General features: G+C 52.5%; 11 protein-coding genes across 11 annotated transcripts; 4 read left to right on the plus strand and 7 right to left on the minus strand.

Moving 5' to 3' along the window:
- Positions 1-200: 200 nt before the first annotated feature.
- Positions 201-1,580, plus strand: SCP_0501130 (predicted protein; the record flags this gene model as incomplete). The annotated part of the gene is made up of 6 exons (XM_027758179.1): positions 201-264; positions 322-446; positions 510-650; positions 702-780; positions 847-1,173; positions 1,225-1,580. 6 exons carry the CDS (start codon positions 201-203, stop codon positions 1,578-1,580), a joined length of 1,092 nt encoding a protein of 363 aa, XP_027613980.1.
- Positions 1,581-1,792: 212 nt separating this feature from the next.
- On the minus strand, positions 1,793-2,156 carry SCP_0501140 (hypothetical protein; the record flags this gene model as incomplete). The annotated part of the gene is made up of 3 exons (XM_027758180.1): positions 1,793-1,889; positions 1,958-2,085; positions 2,142-2,156. 3 exons carry the CDS (start codon positions 2,154-2,156, stop codon positions 1,793-1,795), a joined length of 240 nt encoding a protein of 79 aa, XP_027613981.1.
- A 659-nt stretch (positions 2,157-2,815) lies between these two features.
- On the plus strand, positions 2,816-3,661 carry SCP_0501150 (Protein AIM2; the record flags this gene model as incomplete). Its single annotated transcript, XM_027758181.1, has 2 exons — positions 2,816-3,041; positions 3,096-3,661. The coding sequence occupies 2 exons, from the start codon at positions 2,816-2,818 to the stop codon at positions 3,659-3,661; spliced, it is 792 nt and encodes a 263-aa protein (XP_027613982.1).
- A 1,061-nt stretch (positions 3,662-4,722) lies between these two features.
- Positions 4,723-6,241, minus strand: SCP_0501160 (Citrate synthase, peroxisomal; the record flags this gene model as incomplete). The annotated part of the gene is made up of 4 exons (XM_027758182.1): positions 4,723-4,787; positions 4,840-5,349; positions 5,419-6,154; positions 6,203-6,241. The coding sequence occupies 4 exons, from the start codon at positions 6,239-6,241 to the stop codon at positions 4,723-4,725; spliced, it is 1,350 nt and encodes a 449-aa protein (XP_027613983.1).
- A 1,372-nt stretch (positions 6,242-7,613) lies between these two features.
- SCP_0501170 (hypothetical protein) lies at positions 7,614-7,942 on the plus strand (the record flags this gene model as incomplete). The annotated part of the gene is made up of 3 exons (XM_027758183.1): positions 7,614-7,658; positions 7,709-7,750; positions 7,817-7,942. The coding sequence occupies 3 exons, from the start codon at positions 7,614-7,616 to the stop codon at positions 7,940-7,942; spliced, it is 213 nt and encodes a 70-aa protein (XP_027613984.1).
- A 646-nt stretch (positions 7,943-8,588) lies between these two features.
- On the minus strand, positions 8,589-9,274 carry SCP_0501180 (hypothetical protein; the record flags this gene model as incomplete). Its single annotated transcript, XM_027758184.1, has 2 exons — positions 8,589-8,829; positions 8,898-9,274. The coding sequence occupies 2 exons, from the start codon at positions 9,272-9,274 to the stop codon at positions 8,589-8,591; spliced, it is 618 nt and encodes a 205-aa protein (XP_027613985.1).
- A 198-nt stretch (positions 9,275-9,472) lies between these two features.
- Positions 9,473-10,668, minus strand: SCP_0501190 (Mitochondrial outer membrane protein; the record flags this gene model as incomplete). Its single annotated transcript, XM_027758185.1, has 6 exons — positions 9,473-9,502; positions 9,559-9,659; positions 9,712-9,773; positions 9,836-10,116; positions 10,182-10,556; positions 10,624-10,668. 6 exons carry the CDS (start codon positions 10,666-10,668, stop codon positions 9,473-9,475), a joined length of 894 nt encoding a protein of 297 aa, XP_027613986.1.
- Positions 10,669-12,615: 1,947 nt separating this feature from the next.
- Positions 12,616-13,760, minus strand: SCP_0501200 (hypothetical protein; the record flags this gene model as incomplete). Its single annotated transcript, XM_027758186.1, has 3 exons — positions 12,616-13,221; positions 13,284-13,479; positions 13,549-13,760. 3 exons carry the CDS (start codon positions 13,758-13,760, stop codon positions 12,616-12,618), a joined length of 1,014 nt encoding a protein of 337 aa, XP_027613987.1.
- Positions 13,761-13,840: 80 nt separating this feature from the next.
- Positions 13,841-17,546, minus strand: SCP_0501210 (hypothetical protein; the record flags this gene model as incomplete). Its single annotated transcript, XM_027758187.1, has 3 exons — positions 13,841-15,031; positions 15,596-16,594; positions 16,662-17,546. 3 exons carry the CDS (start codon positions 17,544-17,546, stop codon positions 13,841-13,843), a joined length of 3,075 nt encoding a protein of 1,024 aa, XP_027613988.1.
- A 279-nt stretch (positions 17,547-17,825) lies between these two features.
- SCP_0501220 (Dual specificity phosphatase ibp1) lies at positions 17,826-18,409 on the plus strand (the record flags this gene model as incomplete). The annotated part of the gene is made up of 4 exons (XM_027758188.1): positions 17,826-17,849; positions 17,897-18,102; positions 18,162-18,180; positions 18,245-18,409. The coding sequence occupies 4 exons, from the start codon at positions 17,826-17,828 to the stop codon at positions 18,407-18,409; spliced, it is 414 nt and encodes a 137-aa protein (XP_027613989.1).
- Positions 18,410-18,560: 151 nt separating this feature from the next.
- On the minus strand, positions 18,561-19,161 carry SCP_0501230 (predicted protein; the record flags this gene model as incomplete). The annotated part of the gene is made up of 4 exons (XM_027758189.1): positions 18,561-18,693; positions 18,748-18,808; positions 18,869-18,986; positions 19,039-19,161. The coding sequence occupies 4 exons, from the start codon at positions 19,159-19,161 to the stop codon at positions 18,561-18,563; spliced, it is 435 nt and encodes a 144-aa protein (XP_027613990.1).
- Positions 19,162-21,591: the final 2,430 nt, after the last annotated feature.

The raw sequence follows: 21,591 nt of genomic DNA on the forward strand, positions 1-21,591 counted from the left end.
CCCTGCGTCGTGGGCAGCAAGAGATAATTCAAAGGGTTCACTCAGTTTACTCGGTTTCTGGGCGATCGTTCCATCCCAAGTCAAAATAACTATTGCGAACATTCATACCCAAACTCTATTAAACCAGGATGGTACATGGATGGCGCTTCAATAACTGCAGGCTTGCTTGACTCTCCTCTCCATATGTGGTGAGATTCACCATGAGCCAGTTCACACTCTCAGAAGGTCGTTTATTTGGTGCATTCTACGAAACTTTGCTCTATGGTAAGTCTTCGTCTCAGATTCTGATCTCATCGTCTTGGCCAACGTTGTTGTGTGTAGGCATCAATATAGTCCTACTGTTGACGCTGCTCTGTCTGTTCGCCCAACAGAAGAAACCAAGCAAAACCCAACGGGTGTGTACCAGTCTGGTTTTTGTCATCTTTCTGCTCTGTACAATACATTTGGTAAGGATCCACAAATTCGCTCTAAGCACCCCGTGGAAGTGTACTCAACGGAAATATCACTAGGTCTCAGTCCTGCGCAGTATCGATGTTGCCTTCTTCCGGAGGAAGTCTGCCGATCAATACTTCAACAACCGCAGGAAAATCACGAATGTGCTTCAGAATGCTGCGTATGGTGTTGCGTTGATTCTCTCAGACGGTTTGATGGTAGGCTATAACACATCATATTCGTCAAGAGTATGTCATCAACGAGTGCAGATTCATCGACTCTATGTCATCTTTCATCGGAGTTGGGCAGTCATCATCGCTCCTGGGATATCTTTGATTGCCACGATAGGTCCGTCCAAGTATACGCCTTACTGCTGTGATACTCTAGACAAGTAACTCCCGTTCCCCCCACCAGTATCATGGATCGGATTGATATACTCCTACCGAACGTCACCAACAGGCTCGACCCTCTATAGCCCTCTCCTTGCGAAGTTCGCCCCAACTGCCTTCATCCTCAGCTTCTTCACGAACGTCATTATCACGGTCATGATCTCTGTGCGACTCATGCTGGCGATACGTTCGATAAGACACCTTGTACCGGAGACGGAGAGCTTCAATCGACGCTTCCTGGCCTACACGGTCGAGTCCGGACTGCTGTATCCTATGTCTGTCTTCGTGACGGGTGTGCTGTACTTCATGAGAGATGAGGCGCTCGAGATTCTCTCGGGAGCAAACATGCAACGTACGTTCCATGCAATCCGTTTCTCGGTGCCCTATAATGAAGCTTTCACAGTGCTTTGCATGGTCCCGATCATGCTTTCCTTGCAGATGCGCCTGAACCTCAGCATCTACGACGCCGCCAAGGGATTGCGGAGGAGCTCCCATGATTCAATTACTGCCGTCGACGGCCCGCTACAGTTCCGGCCGATGTCAGACGTCGGGCTTGCCTCATTCGGTTCAACGTCGCAAGTGCTGGAAGGAGAGGCGGAGCTCACGCTTGCTTTCCCTCTGCGTGGTGTGGGATCAGCGAAGGATCAGGAAGCGAAGCAGCTATCGCCAGAATGGTGTCCTGCCCTACCGTTGGGAGAAGGAGATATCACCGAGGCTGTGGGAGATCATGCAGGTCGGATGTCGATGTTAGAGGCATGAATCAAATCTGGTGAGGATGCCACCGATGTAGGATATGCTCTGCGATACGGGGAGGATCTTATCTTTGCTTCTGGCTGTGTATACATTAGTCTCGTAGCCTCGTGGACGTAAAGATGTACAATACCTTGTGCGGTTTGTGTACATCCCGTGCTATGATCATTTCTATTTCCATGACTGTAGCCAGGCGGCCATGCGCGCCGACCGAGTAGCGTCTAACTCAACTCGGCACACACATGAGACTGTGGATACCAAGAGCGCCCTAATGATCGCAGGTCTCTCGTTACCGAGCCTTGTATACAGCAAGATAGACTGTCCCAAATAGACTATTAGTAGGCCATCGCTCGGACACTAGACCAAGACGACTCTGTACTGGCTACCTTGCAATTGACCTGTCCTTGGTCGAAAAGTTAAAGCCGCCCCTAGGCCGTGATCGCTGCCATAGCAGCCAAATAGAAAGAAAATCAAAGGGTAAAGTTTTGCGGGGACTAGTAGAGGATGGCAAATCCTGTGAAAATATATATGGATTCTGCCCGTCGATTCAGAGTGCAAAATTCTCCTGACCTTTCGTTCGCTCATAGGCTCGTTAACCAGCCTCTATTAGACAGGAAGGAGGAGTCGTTCCTTTGTATAGAGTTCGCTCATGCCTCCGAAGGATCAGTCCTAGCCCGAATATGATCGCAATTTAATTGCTCGACGTTATCTGACTGTCTCTCATCCGCTTCCATCTGGACATGTGCAAATCAATAGATGGTATGTGAGGAAGGACTGAAGCATGTGAAAATTATCCGGAAACAAATTGAATGTTCGTGTCGTCGTTTATCAGGCTCCCGGTCGAAGCGGTGGCTTCAGCTAGTTTCTTCAAGTTCACTTGTGTGCATGGTTATTGGCTCTTCTCCACATCGTGATTGCCTATCCTTAGCGGTTTCGACGACACGGAGGCTTCAGGATGTAAATACTGAGAGATACGCAAAAAAAGGAACAGAAACTCGGCACAAAATCAACGAAGCTTCAATGCCACGATGCGCAGAACTGCCTGATTGGGACCTTCCGGGCGCGTTTGGACACTGGATGCTCGTGAAAGCACCGTGACCCCGGGATCAGGCAACTTGATTGAAACCACGGACCACTTTCTTCCCTGATATTGATATATATACTTTGGTGAATCACGTCCGTGCCACTCTGTCCGCTCAGCACATAGTACCCGTAGCACCTTCTTCAAGGCCAACCCCGCTTAAATGGCTTGCGTGGAATGTGTGTCTGGCTCTTTACACTCCGGAACACCAATCGGGCAAGAGATTTCGCTCGAAGGCATATCTGCGTACGCGGTTGGAGATGAATCCTCCAAACGCATCATCGTGTTCGGTACAGACATTTTTGGCTGGAAATTCAACAATACAAGGCTGCTCGCGGACGAGTATGCATCCCGCGGCTTCCGCGTCCTCATCCCAGATTTATTCGATGGTTCGTTTTGTTTCACAAGCCTGCGTCATTCCCAGATTCACGAATCTCCCACAGGCTACGAGCTTCCACAGTGGACGCTCGCTTCCAACGACCCCGTAAACGAAACACCAACTCTTTTCCAGAGATTGATTTTGCGTCCATTTGCCCTTTTCGTTCTTGTCCCTTTCGTCCTGCGCCACAGTCACTCCGACCAGTCCTCAAAGATCAATAAAGTCGTAAACCACCTACGCCAGACGTATTCGGAAGCTAAGATTGGCTTTATCGGCTTTTGCTGGGGGGGCCGGTATGCAATCACAATGAACGCCTCATTCGATGCGTCAGTCGCTGCACACCCCTCTCTCGTCAAATTTCCCGCGGACCTCGAAGGGATCTCCAAGCCGATCAGCTTTGCGCTCTCGGAGACGGACCACAATTATAACAAGGAGCGCGGAGACGAAACGAAGTCTATTCTGGAGAAGAAGGGTTTCACTGACTTTGAGGTTGTCGTCTATGAGGGAGTCAACCATGGGTGGACAGTACGGGGTAACATGAGCGACCCACATAAGAAGGATGCGAGAGACAGGGCGAAGGAACAGGCGCTGGCTTGGTTCGAGAAGTACCTCTCCATTACGCCGGTGTAGCAAGATTGAAACTTCTCTCTCCATCTAATTCCCCTCGTCAACATAAATCCCGTGGTGCGCGCACATTGTATCTTGACTCAAATCATTTGCTCATCTATGGAATCAGAACGTATGAATCCTAAATGCTGCAGAACGGGCGGGTTAAGTGCGCAAACACCGTCGATTTCATTCGCGATCTGCTGATAGATATTTGTCGTACCGTGGTAATGCAAGGACTCTTCATACTAATCGTTCGCTGTTTTTCCGTGTCTCCTGATCGGTCATTGTGCTGCATACATTTCGAGTTAAGTAACTGTTTAATGACGGATAATCCTTTGTAATATAGTTCAAGGGCAAGTAGATGACGGAAACATGACTGCTTTAGGACCGGTGTACGCTTCTACAAATTACTTCCGTTAAGCTACATCACAGTACCTCCCCTACTGTCCATTACATTCTTCTTTTTGGTTCCTGCCTTAGCGCTCCATCAACGCTCCAGCAGGCCTGCACAGCCACTTCTTGGCCGTGAGGTAGTAAGTCGCACAGTCTCTTTGAAACTCCTTCTCGTGCTGATCGGAGCGCGCTGGGACTACTAGACACAGCGGATGATTTGAACGTCCTCCATGCTCTCATGTTTTGACAGTTCCTTGATATTCTGTCAACCATCGACGGTCCATCGTCGAATGGATCTTTAGAGACTTCGAGAGTAGGATATATCTTATGAAATTGGATTTGCTGGGACATCGCCATTGTCGGTGAAAACTTGCCAGTACTGACCCGGACTTTGCACACTACTCAACGACTAGTTATGCCGTTTAATGCCCTCGTAAGTTGAGCTAGCCATATCTAGGAATTGGGAATGTCAACGCACTTGTTCATGTTGTCTATTCTGCCGCTGACAGCTCAAATTTGTTCCTTTGACTGTATGCCAATATTCACCGGACGAGAAGCCGAATCCATTCATCAGAACAGTCGATTGACATTCTAGTACATGCATACACCAGCCTCATACCCCAGGCAACGCGACGACTCATACAATCATACAAGGCGATATTAGTGGGCGAAAACGAGCTGGGCATCGTCTACAACTGTGCCATGAGCTGATCCATTGTGATGCTCAATGGACGCTCAATCGGAAGCCCGAGCGCTACGGAATCTCAGTGAATACATGCTGAACCAGCGCAGCGTAATATACGCACCTCTGTCCCAAACGTACTGCGCCATGAATCCCATGCCGCGGCTACAAGCCATGACAAGGAGAATGAAATCGACGTCGAGGCCCTGAGCGTACATGAGGCACCCGCTCAACGAATCCACGTTCGGCGCGTGGCTCTTCATGCGCGGTATATGCTTCCGCAACACGTCCGGCACAATCGCAGTCGTGAGGCGGATGAGCCTCAGCATGGCAGCCCCCTCATTGTCCTCCTGAGGCGGGCGACAATTGAGGAAGTGTACAATGGGCTCCAAACGGGGATCGGCAGTGCGCAGCAATGCATGGCCATAACCCGGCACCACACAACCGTTTGCAATCGTCTTGGTGACATACTCCTCGATAGCTTCATCGGAGGGCTCGGTCCCCAATGCAGAGAGCATCCCTTGATTATAGCGCAGGGCCTGAATAATAGCTCCTGCATGCAAAATCCCTGTTCCGGAAATCAGGCCGGAGGCAAGCGTGAGGTAGGGATCGCTCCATGCGGAGCCGCTCAGGCCTGTAAAGAGCACAATCAAAACAAGGCCGGGAAGATGCGGGGAACGCAGGAAGTAAAAGGTGCACGTACGCATTGTGTGTGCAGAAACGTTCGCACCGTGGTCCATGTGCAGTCCCCAGTATAGTCTAATCAGCTCGGTGAAGTCGGCGTCACCGACTCGGCCAATCAATCTGGTAAAATTCTCTGCTAAGTCAACCCGAGGGTCCAACAGCGCATCGGGATGCTTCCCCTCTCTATACTTGTTGATGTAGATGCGCGCGGCAATCATGGGCACTCGGGCAGTGCTGTCGAGCGCGTCCTCGAGAGCGTACCGCCAAAGCTGCATCTTTGGCACACCTTGCGCGAGCGCCGCGGTGAATTTAGACGAGGGAGCGAGGACGGACAGACACATAATCATTTGTGCGATGCTCGAGATATCGGAGGAGATACGGTCGCAGAATTCCTCAACCTCTGCAGGAAGTGTGGACCGGCGCAGAAGGTCTGCGGAAAATGCTTCCAGCTCCGCGCGTGTCGGCACTGACGCGGTATAGAGATACCACAGCATCGCCTCTGGGGAAACTTGGCTCGATCCGTTCCACGATGGGAGAAGGCCCTGCAGTTCGCTGAGGGTGCGACCGTGATAAGTGATCCCATCCTTGTCGGTGCCAGAGACCTCCCAGAGTATGCAGGGTAGCCCACGCATTCCACCCATGACGTTCGAAACAGTCATACTGTGAACGGGTGCATCAGCATACGCAGAGGTGAGCTGGGATGCAAGCTTCAGACGAGAGGGAAGTCTGGCTGCTACAGCATCGAAAAGCGTCCGCTGAAGACATATTAAACGCTGAATCAAGAAAATGATGATGGTGCTCACCGTATGTGCCGTAGATTGACAGGACTGAAAGCTATCCATCCCGAAAGCGAGACTGAGATGAGTTTGGCTTGCAAAAGCTCTTGGTGGGTTATCTGAACGCTCGGGAGCCACTTATATAGCACCAATCTTGGTCGAACAGATATCACAGCGAATAGACCGAATCCATTCCATCTGACAAATCTGAAGAAGATGCTGGTTTTCCCGAACATCACTGCTCCGTGCATCCGACCGAATCTCCTGGAACTTCAAGCAAACTTCAAGCCAAGAAACCCAACTCGACCGCATGGTTCGAATCACAGATATCCAAAATCCAACAGAATTTATCCGCAGGTATAGACAAACACATATGGTCAGCATGACATTGAGGTCCGAAATCGCACCACTCACAGCATATAAGATCAAAGCCGGGTAGAGCGGGCGAAGCGAGACTTCATCGCCATGCATTCGAAGGCAGGACCCCGGCATATGCTCCAATATGTCTCGAGCTGGCTCTGCAGTTTTTTCATGAGCGGAGCGGAAAATGCGCAGAGTGTGACAACTTGAAGTGAATGGCCATCCGATGTTTCAAGTTCATTGCGTGAGATCGTGTTCGAGCACGAGGATAAGGAGAAGACAATGAAAGCATTTTCAAACGCCTGCAAAGACTCATCGCAAAGCCAAAGCTGAGTCTATTCGAGAATGAAAAGTGCATCTACATATGTCGCACGTCAGAGTGCTGCTACGCCACAACCCCGACGGCCGCGGCTACATGTCTAGGACACGTTCACCGTCCAATCTGTCTAATACCGCATGTAGGAGAATGGGCTTGTCATTCTATATCAGTCCTGAGGGTGAGACGCAACCTACTCACCTCGAATGCTGAACACTACAAGAGTAGTAGACTTGCTGGTTCAACCTGAACGCGCGAGCGGAAAACATACCGACTCCGACTCAGCGACAGCCACGTATCGAGGGACAGCGGACGCGAGGCATAAATTTGAGGATCCCGGTCATGGCGACGCGTAATGCTTGTTAAAGATATGGGCATTCACTTACTTGGATCCGAGGGCGCTTGGAGGTTGTCCCCGGCCGTCCAAAAACGTCCGCACTACCGGATCGGACATGCTGGCGACGGTCCAACTATGTCCACACAGTGGATCGGGTGGCTAGTGCCAGGATTTGGCCTGTTCTACCCGCACTTAGTCTCGGACGTTGGCCGGATTTGGGGCTCACTTCTACCCGCATCCGGATCGGACATGTTGCAGCGTATGCCGGGGTCCTTCAAAGGCTCGAGTGGACGGGCTCTAGCGCCTTGGACTTTGCGGGATTAACGCGACGTATTAGAGCATAGAACAATAAGTCTCCTGGAGGTCCCGCTCGCCTCGATGTACCGGTAAGGGAATGAAGGAGTGTGTGGAGAGCACGCGAATAGATGCGGAATATCAAGGTGTCCCCTGGCTTGGCATTCGAGTTGAAGGTGATGAACATCGGAATCGAAGTAGACCTTCGGCACTTATCTGCTCCTAGGACACAAAAAGGCGATTGCGAGCATCCGTCACATACACCTCTGTGAGCGATCCGCTGCTACCTTCTGTTTACCTCGAATATACTTATGTCGCAAAAACACTGTTTTAGCGCTCCGAAGGTCTGACGCGCACTGGCAGTACAGAGGCGACGCCATGGAGCGCATGGCCTTTGTACCGCAGGTGTTACGCCGAAGTTGTAACCAATTCGAAACACAGACCGCCGTCAATATCGTAAACCTCACCGAGCATCGCGGTGGGGAAAAGCAGTATCGATGCTGCTACACATCTCTGTGCAGCCGAATTAGTAACCTGGTTGTACACTTGTTCGCTTCCCCTCGAGTCACAGTGAATGGATGTGCGCTGCTTTGCTGGTGTTCTCGGACAAGAAGTGCTGGAAGTGGCTGGGAAGTAGTGCAGTATTTATTGGAGCCACCTTGGTGAGTCGCTAAACGTAACTGTATGGTCTGAAATGTCAAACACAGAGCACAGAAGAACCAACTTCGATGGGAACCCAAGCATCGATCAAGTGGAACACGCACGATCCAGAACGTACAATAACTAACAGTATCGCGACAAATTCGGGAAGGACGGACGCACCGAAACGGACTACAAACGCACACTATCTTACATCGGCTAGAAAAATTCCAGGGGCAATTGACAACTGCTTCCAAGAAGTGTAAACTCGCTAGCAGAACACGCCTACCAGCTCTGGTAGTAAGGACTGCCGCACATGCGGCAGTACATCCCACTGGGATGTTAGCAGGGCCTACGACTCTGCAGGTCATATCTGACCTCAATGCGGCACAAACCGCACGACGAGCTCATAACAAGTTCGCACTACCAGCACTCAGCACAACGCAGATCATTGCCTCGGCCCACTTTCATCCTGTGAATGGGAAGGTCGCGACGTGGCGCCACGGCATCCCCTCCTGGTACTCCCAGAGTTGGAAGCCGAGCGCGCGCCCGCGCGGCAACCTCTTCACCTGTGCACGTGCGGCGAACGACTGCGAGACGCGGTCGTGTGCGGCGCGCGCTGCGGCGGCCGAGACACGACCATGCACGGTGAAGTGGGGCTGATAGCCGTTACGCTCTGAGGGGTGCACGATACCCATGCCCGCCCACCTAAAAAAGGACAAATCGCAGATGAGCATGATCCCGTTCTGATCAATTGTATACGGAGAATATCACACCTAATATTCAGAGCACTTCGCATGCTCTCCAGCGGAGAGGACATCACCGGCAGAACGACGCATTTGCCCCACAGCTGGGGTTTGCGCGCAAGCTGGAGCGTAAAGCGCTTCTCCTTGCGCCCCATCTCAGCGAGATCAGCATGCACCTCAGCCACGAGAGCAGGCGGAACCGTCAGGCGAGTGAATATCCCAATGTGTGCAGGGTTGAACAGAAGATCGGGTGGGTAGTGTTTAGTGCGCAATCCGTTGATATAGTGGTAATCCTCATCGGATTCCAGGAGCAGAGTAAGTGTAAAATTCAAAGCAGGAGCTGTCTGGGTAAGGTCAGGAGCAGCCCCAGTAACACTGAATGCAATCTGGTTGTTGTTGACCATCATGATAGGGTCGAAGGACTACGACGAAATAGACACCGGGCGTGGAACACGTCAGTCACTTTACCCTATGTCGCGTCACACGTCACGCTGCACTTCGAATCCGTCGTCATATCGTTTCATCCTGACGAACGTCGTGAATTCGGTTTATTATTGTAATAGCTCGTCCTACGTGACACAGAGTACATACACACATGCACATTTTCAGCCCTCGAACGTGAAGCTCGCGCCGACCTGTAGGAGAGGGTTAGTCACACAGAAGGATGATCTGGATGAGTAGGAACGCGTACCTTGTGGGCGGGGCCAACGGGTGTCACGTCGTTCAGTCGTTGTGTGTCGAGAGCAAGACCGAAGGACGCGCGCACACCGGGGCGGAGAGCCTGAGTGTAGCCTGAAATTACACGTCAGTATAAAACGGAAAGGAGGAAAGGAAGTACACCAACCGAGAGCAAGAATACCCGAGTTGTTAATCTTTGCCTTGAAGAATGCTGCAGAGTCAAGGTATCTTTAATAAGACGACGCGTCAATTGTCTCCACGTTGGGATATAGAACGAACTTTATACGCACGCCTTAGCACCCACCTCGAGGCTTACACCCTGGGTAGTCGCCTTGGTGTCGTAGATGGCTTTGGCACCAGCCTCGACGTCGGGGCTGACTCGGTGATAGTAGCTCGCAGCGAAGGTGCTCAGGTTACCGAGGCCGTGGACAGTCACAGCGTACTCAGGCGCGCTGAAACCAATCGCGGTCGCGTAGCGCGTCACCTTGCCCTCCGTCACGTTGTACGACGCCTCAGCACCGACGAGGAAGCCATCTCGGCCAAGGACGGTGTCCGCAGTGAAAATGGGGCCCTAAGGTCGCCCGAAACATCGAATGATGAATAAGCAAGTAACTTGGAACGCGACATTTTGCGAACCTTGAAGAGGTCAAGGAATGCACGGCAGTGGAGACCCGGCTGCTTATAGGTGGTAGTGAGGAGCGCGGTCTTGGAGCCGCTGTCCGGGGTGAGTGCGGTGTTCAAGTCGACCTTAAGACCCTTGGCAATCTGGTTCTCAAGCTCAACCTGGGTGCGGAGCGTGTTGGAAGTCGTCCACGCCTGGGTGAAGACAAGACCATGGGGCTTGTCGGTGTACTTCGCCTCGATGTCTCCGGCAATGAGAGAGGTCTTGGTGTCACGGGTGCCGTTGACCTTGAAGGCGACGTTGGAGGGCGTCGTAGTCTTGACCTCAAGCTGGGTTCCGTTGATTGGGAAGTCTTTGCTGAGAAGGTCGTTGGACGACTTTCCGAGGTCCTGGACGTGTCAAACAACGCGGTGTGAGCTGCACTGCGTCGAGAACGTGTGAGTCGGTAAGGAGTACCTTCCAGGATGGGGGCACAGGCTGAGGAAGAGACGAGGACGACATGGTGGATAGAGGTGACGTTGAACACTGGCAGGCGCAAAAATCATGCCGCGCTTTATGCCTCCGGACACTCCCGAACGGTGCACGTTCGCGCGTCGCTCCTCCTCGGCAACACTCCCTCCTCTCTTCCGTGTCTTTCCCTGGTCATACGATCCCGAATAAAACGAGCTCATCGTTCTTGATGATCGCAGGGTCTCCTAAAACCGTCGATGAACCAGCCGCGTCTGGTCGGACTTCGTCGGACACCCTCGGCAGCGTTGACTGGTTTGCGAGGATGATTGCGTCGTCGACCCTGCTACTGAGCTGTACAGTGAACACAATGAATCATTACTTGTTTCGCGCTTATATAAATTCCGCCCGTCAAGTTGCAACGTTAACTTAGGTCTGGCAAAACAATTCCTTCTTGATGACATAAGCCCGCTGCTATCATGATGAGTTTGCTGCCCTCGCTTGCGAGATCGTTATCTTCACTGTACTCCAGAGCACCTGCAATGGCGACAAGGGGCATGCATAAATCGGATTTAAGACACAGGGTCAGAAAATCCGGTTAAGCACCCTTGAGACCCCCCTCCCCCGTGGGAATTTCCCACGGTCCATATATAGAAGGTCTCTGTATGTTTTCATGTGGAGAGTAGAGACAAAGGTTTTTTGATGCATATACTATCGATACAGCTCTGTAACTACACACTGATCAATACCTTGTTCTCCTTTTCTTGTGCACATGAGATTTCTGATATTTTGCATGGCATTCATCCGTGCAAAACCATGGGCCTTTCGGTGGCTCCAGGAGGTCAACACATTCAAAGTGGTACTGACAGCAGGATAACGCGGACGTGAGATGCAATGACGAAAAATAATGATAAGTCAACACACCCATTGCTTACAGCCAGATGTACTGCCTCTCCTGATTCAGGACCTTGACACCAGCAGAACGTCTCCTCATGGGATTCCGAGTTTACTGGCTCCGTCGAGTGCTGGGTTGCTATGTCAATGTCCAAATCCTCTTCGCTCTCAGGTAGAAGCTTAGGATCAATAGGAATATCCAACCGGTAGGTTGAGCCCGCAACGCTAGATCAGGACCATCCAGCTGATAGGTAGATGGCTTGCCCGTGGGACTCGAGGGTAACAGCTAAAGATTTGAGATGTTGGTGTTAGAGTAATGAAAACAATTAAAGCTTAAAGGACTGTGCTCACCACAACTTATATTCGTGAGACTGCTGGCCCCTTCCGACTTAGGATATTTTATGCAGGTTTTAAATATATATATATAATTTCCGGTTAAGGGCCTCGGAGGCCCCCCCCCTCCCGCTTTGTATGTAACGCGCTGACTGCGGAAGGGCTATGAGGAGAACAATTTTATTCTAGAGTAAATAAAATTGTCCGAGATAGAGAAAGCCGAAATGAGTATGCACCACGCAATGTTGCATACGAATTTCGACGTGTGGGGGGAAGGTTCTGCGGGGCTTCGTGAGGGAGCGGAACTCGGAGGCGCGAATTCCCAAAAGGGGAATGCCAACGAGATCGGCCCGCGGAACCTTCAGAGCCTGGCACGTAGATCTCGCGGCCAGACCATGGCGGGTCAGCCGGGGAGACGAGACCATACCACACCAGAGCGCGGCTCACTACGTCGAGTCCCCGGGGACCCGACCCACACAACTGAGCAAGAGATGGGTTCCAATGATGACAGAAAATCATAATTGAGACGGATGACACCATAGTTAGGGTAACGGGAGTACAGGGGTCAGCATGTGAGAAGAAGGGGGAGGAATGATTATTAGGTAGCATCACATGAAGTAAGACGATGACGACGAGAGAATGTGTCCATAGAGGGACCGAGATGAAGAGCACGAGAGGAATTTGCTGCAGTAGAAATAAAAAGAGGAAGAATTGCTTCAATCTTACGCCAGTACTCGAGAAACGCTTGGGATTTCCATCGACCCTGCGTAGCGACTATGTCCGGGCCGGGTTAACCCCTTGCAGAAGCAGCTCTGTCGCGCCCCCAATGCGGAACGCGTGGCCCGGCATGTCTGGGAAACCGGCCGCGACCCAAACCGCGTTGCAGCGTTGCATGAACCATGGCTTGGTCATGGGGGACCAGCCACCGGCCGCAGTTTCGAACGCGAAGAGGGGAGCCGATGCGATGATGTCGACGTTACATGAGAGGTGGTGACGAAGTGTGGTGAGTGGACATGTGGGATGAGCACGCGCGATGATGGAGATGTCAGCGCCATCCTGCATGGTCGTCTTCGTCCACGGTATGTGGAAGGTGGTGTAGTCGACACCGTTAGTGAGGCGGCTGAACGTGATGGGGAGAACGGAGCGGGAGACATGTTTGAGCTGGTCGAAGAGATTCGTACTCGGGATGACGAGTTCACCCAGGCTGTGGAGGACAGTGTGAGTGTGAGTGTGGGATGAGGTACGGGAGATGTCTGAGGGAGAGGAGTTGGAGGTGTGCACGTACTGGCAGCAGCACCAAAAGGCGATGCTAGCTAATGCCCAGACGGCCACGTCAAAGGCGTTGGAGAGGTCGAGCCCATCCTTGAGAACGATGAGGGCCTCGATGGTTACGGGGGGTCATTTTGCGCGTTTCGAATCGGGAGGAACGAGCTTCGTGACACCTCGTTGAACGTGGCGTAGCATATCGCGTCCGTGCCATGCTGCACCGTTGACTGTGTGCCAGTAGTGGAGACCGGCGAGCCAGTTAGAGAGAGTTTTATCCGAGATCGTGCCCGCAGCGGAGGCTGCAAACGCTGCCAGGAGTGACTCTGATGCCGGCATGCACTGCGACTCGGGGATTGCGTGCTGGTCACAGTACTGTGTGAAACGTAAGAGTCCTGCCCCGTAGTTGCTGCGTGTCGATTCGTCCAGTGAGCATAGCATCACTTGGAAAAGTCGGAGAATTGCGATTGAGGGGAGAAGATGCTCCAGTGCTTGTTGGAAGGATTGGGAGTGTGGAGTGGTCCATAAGAGGACGCGGTCGCTGGCGAGTATGGGAGGGCGGTGAGATGAGGGGACGATGCGGTTCTGGGGAGCCAGACGGCGAGGGACGCGAGTACGTCCTCCCGGCGGCGGGTGAGTGGCAGCATGCTGGACATTGTTGTTGATCTGTGCGAGAAAAGCCGCGGCCTCTGCGTCGATGTCGACGTCGCGTAGTAGGCGGGCAATGGGGGATGATTCATGCATGAGCAAAGAGGGGAGCGATGGGAGCAGGGAGGTCGAGAGATAGAGGTAGACGGAGGGAATCAGCGGGATAGATCCCACGCGACACGGGGTCAGCGAGATTGTCCTTTGTGTTGACATAGATAAGGGAAGCCGATAAGCCTGTAACGCGAAATACCTCTTCGGAGCGGCGAATACAAAGATTGGTTTCCGCGTTGTTGGAGCGACCTTTCTCGAAGGCTCCGATGATGCCGTCATTGTCACTCCGGATAAGAATATTGGCATCTCGAATGCCCATCGCGCATGCGATGAGTATGGCGATTTCCGCTGCGATGCCTTCGAGCCATCCGATGTCTCGTCCAGGTATCTTCCAACCCTCGAGTGAGCGCCAGGCGGCCCAGTGACCATTCCAGATGATGCCAATGCCGGTGCTCGTGGATGCATCCACCCATATGCCGTAGTCTCGCGTGGGTCCACGTCCAGTGAGTGAGCGAGGTGCGGATGGGATAGAGAGGGTGGAGAGCCACCACTTAAGATCGGAGATGACGGACGAGCGCATGTAGCGGGGAGTGAAGTCGTTGTTGAAGGTGCGAAGCCATGCATATAAGTTACTCATGTACGAACGACCGTGCGAGTGCACGAACGTGACGTGGGAGAGTTTGCAAATGAGAGATTGTGCTTCTTTCTTCGATACCTGTGAGTTCTCGTAGGTCTGGAGAAAGAGAAGTAGGTGAGCATGATATTTGAGCCGTTTGCGCTCAGAGAGAGAAACGGTGCGCAAAGTGATATCCCAATGAAAGCCAACATAATCGAAGGAGTCGGCAAACTCCTGTCCCTTCGTCAGGTGCCATGGGATACGTAGGGGTGCGATTAATTCCTTCGCGTGAGTGAGGTCATAATGGTAATGAAAGTTGCCATCTGCAAACGGTCCGGTCTCGCATGGAAAACGGAAGAGGGCAAAGTCATCCACCCATTTAACAACGGGGGATACTGCAAGAGACTCCCAGATGTCAACGGTGGCATCTGCAACCTCGCCTTGTAGACCCGAGGCGGAGGCGAGGCCAAAGGGCACGTTGTGATCCATGTAGAAAAAACCACGGAAGTAGACTACGAGGAAGCGTTTGTGATCCGGTTTGACCGGGATGGTGCGATATGCACCCGCGATGTCTAGCGTGGCCACCTGCGTGCCAGGTGGCGCCGCTGAGATCTGAGAGATGTTGTTGTGAAACGGTAAGCATGTGCCAGAAGGAGATTGGCACGCGAGAGCAAAGAGAGGTAAGTTAGCAAGCCAGACGGTGGATTGCGGTCCCCTGTGAGAACGGTGTGTACTTCGAGCCAGGAGTTGGTGAGTGTCTGTAGGGGTGTAGGCCCCCGTGGACAGCCCATCATTTCCGGCGAAGTGCTTCCACCATCTCACGGAGAATGGGAAGGATGGCACTGTGTTGTGCGATCGAAGTGGGCATATTGGCCGAGAGAAGATGAGAGAACAAAGGTGGGCACATCGGCCGAGAAAGAGTGAGAGAGCAACGAGTAACGCGTGAGTGTGAGCGTGTAAGAAGGAGTATGCACGAGAGATTGCACGTTTGGCATTGTGTGCTTGGGAGAGCGCTCGTGGGAGAGAAGGCACAGGATCATGCTCATGGTGGAGTGTGCATTCATGATGGAATGCACAAGATCGTATGTATGAGAGAACGCGTACGAGGAGGGGTGCAGTCATTGCAAAGAGATGAAAGAGAATGGAGAAAGAGAGGGAGTGCCATAGAGGACGTACGATTTTCGCTACGTCAGTGGCTTTGCCCCATCGTGTAGGGTAATCCTTGGCGTCGATCTCATCATTGACGGATTGGCCCAGTGTACCCTTATACGAGAGATGGCGACATATGCGAAACTTGTCTGGTTCGCCGCAAGCCCCCACTTTGGTTGCAACTTGGAGAGGAGACGATCGAAACGGTCCAATCTTCGTTTCGAGCTGTGCGCGCGTGAAGGGACCGGTGAATCGGCCGAGAGCAAGTTCTTCCGAGATGTATTCGCGGATGACCTCCGTGTGATCGTTCGCGCTCGGCAGGTTGTCGGGAGTGAAAGACTCAAGGATTGGTGCGAGATCGCCAAGTAGGAATCTGTGTGTGATTTTGAAGCAGAGTTCAGGATATCGTGCGAGGAGGCCGGCGTTGTCGAGATAGCGCTGAAAGTCGGGTGCAGAGTAAGGAGTGAGAATAAGTGAGAAGTCAGAATCGTTGTCGAACGGAGAGGGTTCCGGTTGCAAGTCATTGAAGTATACGTGAGGCTCGTCGGGAGCAGAGAGATTTGGAGGGGGATACCACTCCTCGAAGTCATCAAGAGGACATAGCCGCGCGCCAAGAAGGAGGGTCGCGTCGCCCTCGTTAGGTGCATTTTCTTGCGCAGGCTCCGTGTTCAGAGGAGCCACAGAAGGAGCAGACGTGTTGTTCGGGATGATGCTGCTTGCAGATGCACTTGGCGGAATTGAGCTGGAAGGTGATGCAGAGAGGGGCCGAGTTAGAGCGGAGCACAAGTTTGTTGTTGAGATATCTCGAGAGCGTGTCGATTCCTTGCGCCGTTGTCGTTTCCGTGCATTGAGAGAATTTGTGGCCGGGCCGGCGGCAACAGAGGCAGAGGGGAGTGGACCCGGAATCGGCTCCCTTGCCCTCTCGAAAGGAAGGTTTGTCGGTGGAAGTGTTTCACGGATTACGACAGGTGTCACGGTCGTACGGATCGTATGCTCGGCCACTCCTATTGGCGTTCCTGTCAGGCGCTGAGTATTGCGAACGCGATGCTTGTTTGTCAGCAAGAATCTGAGATCGCAGGTCCTCGAGTTTGACCGCTTCGAAGCACCGCTGATACGCGTCCTCGTTGTGTGCCTCGGGTGCGATGGAGTAGCGAGTTCGCTGTTCGATGTCGAAGGTCAAAATAGCGTGGAAGTCGCGCTTGAAATCATCTTGTTTCGACAGAAACTGATAATGTTCCTCCCATCGCTGAGCTACGGCTGTATCGGAGTGAGTACGGAGGAAAGGTATGCATCGGTTCCATGCTTCATGCCAGTCGGCCACGTCCATTTCAGACTCTGTCTGGAATTGGGTTAGATCGATCAGATGGCACTTCGTACCGCTGGCGTTGTAGACAATGTTCTGCTTGATGGAGGTTGAGTTGTTATGTAACTTGTTCGTGGAGGCAGTGGTAAATAGGGATAAGGGAATGTGTACTCGGTTTTGGCCGAGATTGAGAATGAAAGGATGGATGCCGAAACTCTGTGCGTGAGAAGTAGAAGAAGAGGGGCGCTCGCGTTCGATGGAAAAAAGTAATTTCGGGACTGAGTCGGGAAGAGAATTATCTGCTGTAGGTAAGGATGTATTAATGAGGGTCTGTAATTTCTTTTGCGAGCCGGGGGAGAATTGGGAGAAGGCCGAAAGAAGTCCTACTACATTATGAGCTGCGGGAATGGTAGTGGAAGGTACGGAGGAGGTAGGAGTAGAAGGACGGGAGATAATATGAAAAAGGGGTTCATCAGCGGGAACGTTGGCCTCCTGCGCGTCTCTACGCTGCTGCAAGAGGAGATTGCGAGCGGTTCTCGCCAAATTCTCGGCCTTCTTCTCCGCGGTGGTCAGGGGCGACGACCCTGGGAGATTGGTGCCGCCGGAGCCCGATCCGGGCTGGATCGTGGATGTGTCTTTATTGGCCGCGCCTGTGGGAGCGATGGAGCCGGTCATGATGAAAGATCAAGGGGATCGGAGGTGTAGAAAAAAGCGAGACCGGGATGGGGCGGCGGCGTGTAGAGAGAGAGGAGGTGACGAGACGTGTGCGCTCTTCCTTCCTACTTAGGGGAAGTGCGCACGGACCTCTAGGACGAAACACGTGTCGCCCGCCTTCCGGTGAACGTCGCGCTTACAAAGCCGGCGCTTAACCGTCGTCGTACTCGCAGGCTCGCAGACGTCGGTGGAGCGTCCACCTACCCTGTGTCTCGGAATCTGCCGGTGCATGCCCCTTGAATGGCGAAGTACATATCTCCCGACGTAAGCTCCACCTCGTCGGTGCAGATGACGCTGCTGACCAGCAGTAGGAGCTCGCCACGATCATGAAGAGCGACAAGGTCCCGATGAAGGACTTTTGCGTTGTGGATGTGCGTGATGACGATTGGCAAGGCGGAAACATCAAGGGATCGCACAATTCTCCCTCTCATGGATTCCTGACGAGACTCGATGACCTCGTTGCACAGACGAAAGATATCCCGATGGTGATCTTCCATTGCACGCTCTCCCAAGTCCGGTACGCCCCCCCTTCTCAGCTGTATTGCAACCGGTGCTGACCTTCGCCTTCGCGTGCAGGGGACCTAAAGCTGCGAGCGTATGTGTGCCTTGCCATGTTGTCTGACCATATGCGCTTCTCACAGATGTCGTTCGCCGACCAGATCTATGCAGAAACACGTGATCTTCTTGAAGCTGAGGGGGAGGACAAAGCCCACGACGTGCGGATCCTGCAGGGTGGTTTCCAGGATTTTCAAGCAAAATACAAGGACGATCCTGAGCTTGTGGAGAACTGGAAACACGACGTATGGGGCGAGCTGCATATGTGATCGTGCTGCCCTTGCATATTTTCATATAGAGGGGCCATGCTCATTATGTATAGTGTAGCAATAGAGCACTTAGGATACGTTGGGTTTTAATGTACAAATGCGCGCGCGAACGCTGCACATGCTCCCACTACGTCGGATGCGACAACGAGCCCTACGACGAAGATTTGGGGCCCTCGGGTGATGATGTCGAATCTTCCTGTGCTTTCGCAAAACGTTTTGGAAGTTGCTCAACTACCTGCTGGATCCGTCTGCGCTCTTCTTCCAGCGACCTTCGGCAGATGGTCCTACAAAATCCGTACATGAACGACCTCGATCTCACCATGTGCAAAGCAACGCACCAAGTACCGAGAGAGATGAGCGCGAACGTTCCGACGGCCCAGTTGCACGCGACAAAAGGTCCTGCAAGTCACCAAAATTGAAAACTTCCATCTCTCTTAACAAACGAAAATGAGAACGTACCGGCACTCATTCCGCGGATGACCCCAATGCCCGTCCCGCTCGCGATACCACTCAGCAGGCTGCTCCGTGCGCAGGGAATCTCTCCGATTTTCTGCAAGTCATCCCAAAACGATATGCGCTTGCTTGGGCGCGCATGAGATAGATCCATGTTCGGGGAGGCGCGGGCGTACCTTCACAGCCTCCTTCACATCAGACCAGTAGCTGCCGGTTGTTTCGGGTTGGAAGACAACATGTTGCGGCGGCGGCGAGGATGATGAGGAAGAAGGTGCTCGCGGTGTGGAAGGTGTCTCCATGCTATACTGTGTCGGCTGTCGCAGTTGCCTGCACAATGGGCGCTTATATAGGCGCTTCATTTTCGCCCGGGCCTCAGCCACACCATTCGCTCAGCCAAGCTCAGCTCCCAAAGAAGGCCCGCTAGGTTGATTTGCAAGGCTGAAAATACGACTATACGTTGAGGCAGTTTCAAACGACTCTGCTCACCACCGATGTTTGTCTAATGTTCATACGGAACAAATTAGGCCATCATAGATGTCGATCCCTGCGCCAACTCGAACCCTTCCAGAAATATGCGATTACATCCCAGTGGACCATCTGTGGGATGTACCTGCCCTTACAGCCTGCAGTCCCTGTAGCCTGTGGCTTCCGACGACTCGCCACCACCTCTTCAATACTGTCTTACTCAGGAACGATCTAAATGACTCGACGTGTGTGTGCTTGCAGGGGTCTCCTTACCTCGCACAATATGTTCGCACCCTGAAGTTCTCGCAGGCACCAGGATCCACTTTACTGTTCGAATTGCCCGAGGTCTTGTTGCAGCTCAAACATGGCGTTTCAGGATTTTCCCTTGCTGATGATGTTGGACAACACCGTAGAGCGCCTGCACAAACACTTCCCAAAGGTCAAAACACTTTATTTTGCTTGCTGTTCGTTCAAATCAGGTAGTGCTGTGCACGTTTCCCGCGTTTTCCGGGATCAATTCTGTACAAACGAATTTACTGGACGACGTTCATGAGCTCTTTCACGTCGATGTTTCTTGGGATGTTATCCCGCCACCAAGACCAGGTGCACAAGAGAATCGAATTTACTTGTATAATATCACGCTTGAAGTCGATGTACTACCTCTTATGACTTTACTGTCGAGCGGCCCTTTCGATCTGACCCTGAGAGGCTCGATCTGGTGTGCAGGTACCGGCCATGGATATCCGCCGTCCTGCTCGTCGATATTTCTAGCTCATCCTTGAAGCATCTATGCTTGACTTTTCTCGACGGGTGGGACCCCACCGGAGGTTTGGTTAGCCTCTCCAAGCGCTCTCGACTGGTCTCACTGCAGCTGAATGAAGTCAACCCGATCTGGTACTCGCAGTGGGCGCATGATGCTCTCTATTCCTTGCTAGCTATTGAAGGAGCTTGCCTCGAGCAATTCCAGATCGGGTTCGCGCGATGCAGACAGTACGATCTCTGGTTTTTCCAACATGGTTCCGGCAATTCGACGGGGTTATAGCTCACCTGCCGCGCTACCGCCCCGGCATTGCGGTTACGTTCGTCGTACAGCTCTACCGGGACTCGGGTGAGGTGTTCAACTTCGATTTCGCCGCTCGCATGCGGACAGTTGTGGATGGCATTGTTGCACAACTGCAGCTTTTTTGGCTGAAAAGTTGAAGATCCATTGTCGCCTGGTCGGTCCTGCCACTGGGTCGTCTATTATGTTGGTGGTGTTTATCGAATTTATGAGGCTGCTCCCTTGAAGGTTCGGTTGTTTGAATCGTAGTCCTTCTGTGCCCTCTTCTATACTCGTCAAATATTCATTCATCATTACGATTTTTGATGTCTGGCATTTAGCTTATAAACCCGCTAGTCATGCATTAAATAAGACAGTACACTGCGAGCGCAAGGAGAAGAAGGGGCGAACATCACTCAGCAGGCGCACTTTCTCATGTATAGCATGGGATGATGATGAGGGGAGTGAGCTCGCCTCCAACGTTGTCGCCCTCCGCATCGCATCCGCTTGAAGTGGAGCGACATGTCGAACGTACACACCTGCCAAATATATAGCATGCCTTTCGTATTGCGTCCAAAAATGGGAACCTTCTCGACTCGGCGGTGATGGCATCGGCAGCTCAGTTGCGGCGCGACCATATGACCGCAACTTCTCGAGACACACAGCTTGAACGAGAACATTACCAGCCCCACAGCCATGTTAGTTCTGTCGTGAGACTACAGCTTATGATTATTGTCTCCCGTTTATCTTTCCGATGGCACTACTAGTACTGCCAACTTGTCGAATCTGATCACAGCGGCAATGTGTAACTTGTGGAGCCTCAGTGAGCACGTTGTCTTGACTTTCGATGACACACGCGGATGCGAGTCTGAAAGCTTCTCCCAACAGACATATCGCATCTATTTGATGAACGTTCCTCGGCATCGCCGAAGGACTAACGTTTACCGCCAGAGTCTTTATCTTTGTTTATACCGCAAGGACCATTCGACACTTAACTGGCGCATCGTCGAGTCCGATCGGTCCTAGCATATGGCCTCACGGCCTCACCGGAGGCCTCACCGCTCATACACATGGTGGTCTATGGGCCGGAACCGGTAAATGGCGGGATACTTCTGGCTTGCATCCTAATGGAGACGGATACCATCGAGCGCTAGAACTGCAATCTCACATGGAAGCGTGTTGTCAGTGACCATGTCCACGATAGAAGCTCACCGTCGCTAACCAT

This window comes from Sparassis crispa (genome assembly GCF_003851025.1).
Source record: "Sparassis crispa DNA, contig_000004F, whole genome shotgun sequence".
NCBI lineage: Eukaryota > Fungi > Basidiomycota > Agaricomycetes > Polyporales > Sparassidaceae > Sparassis > Sparassis crispa.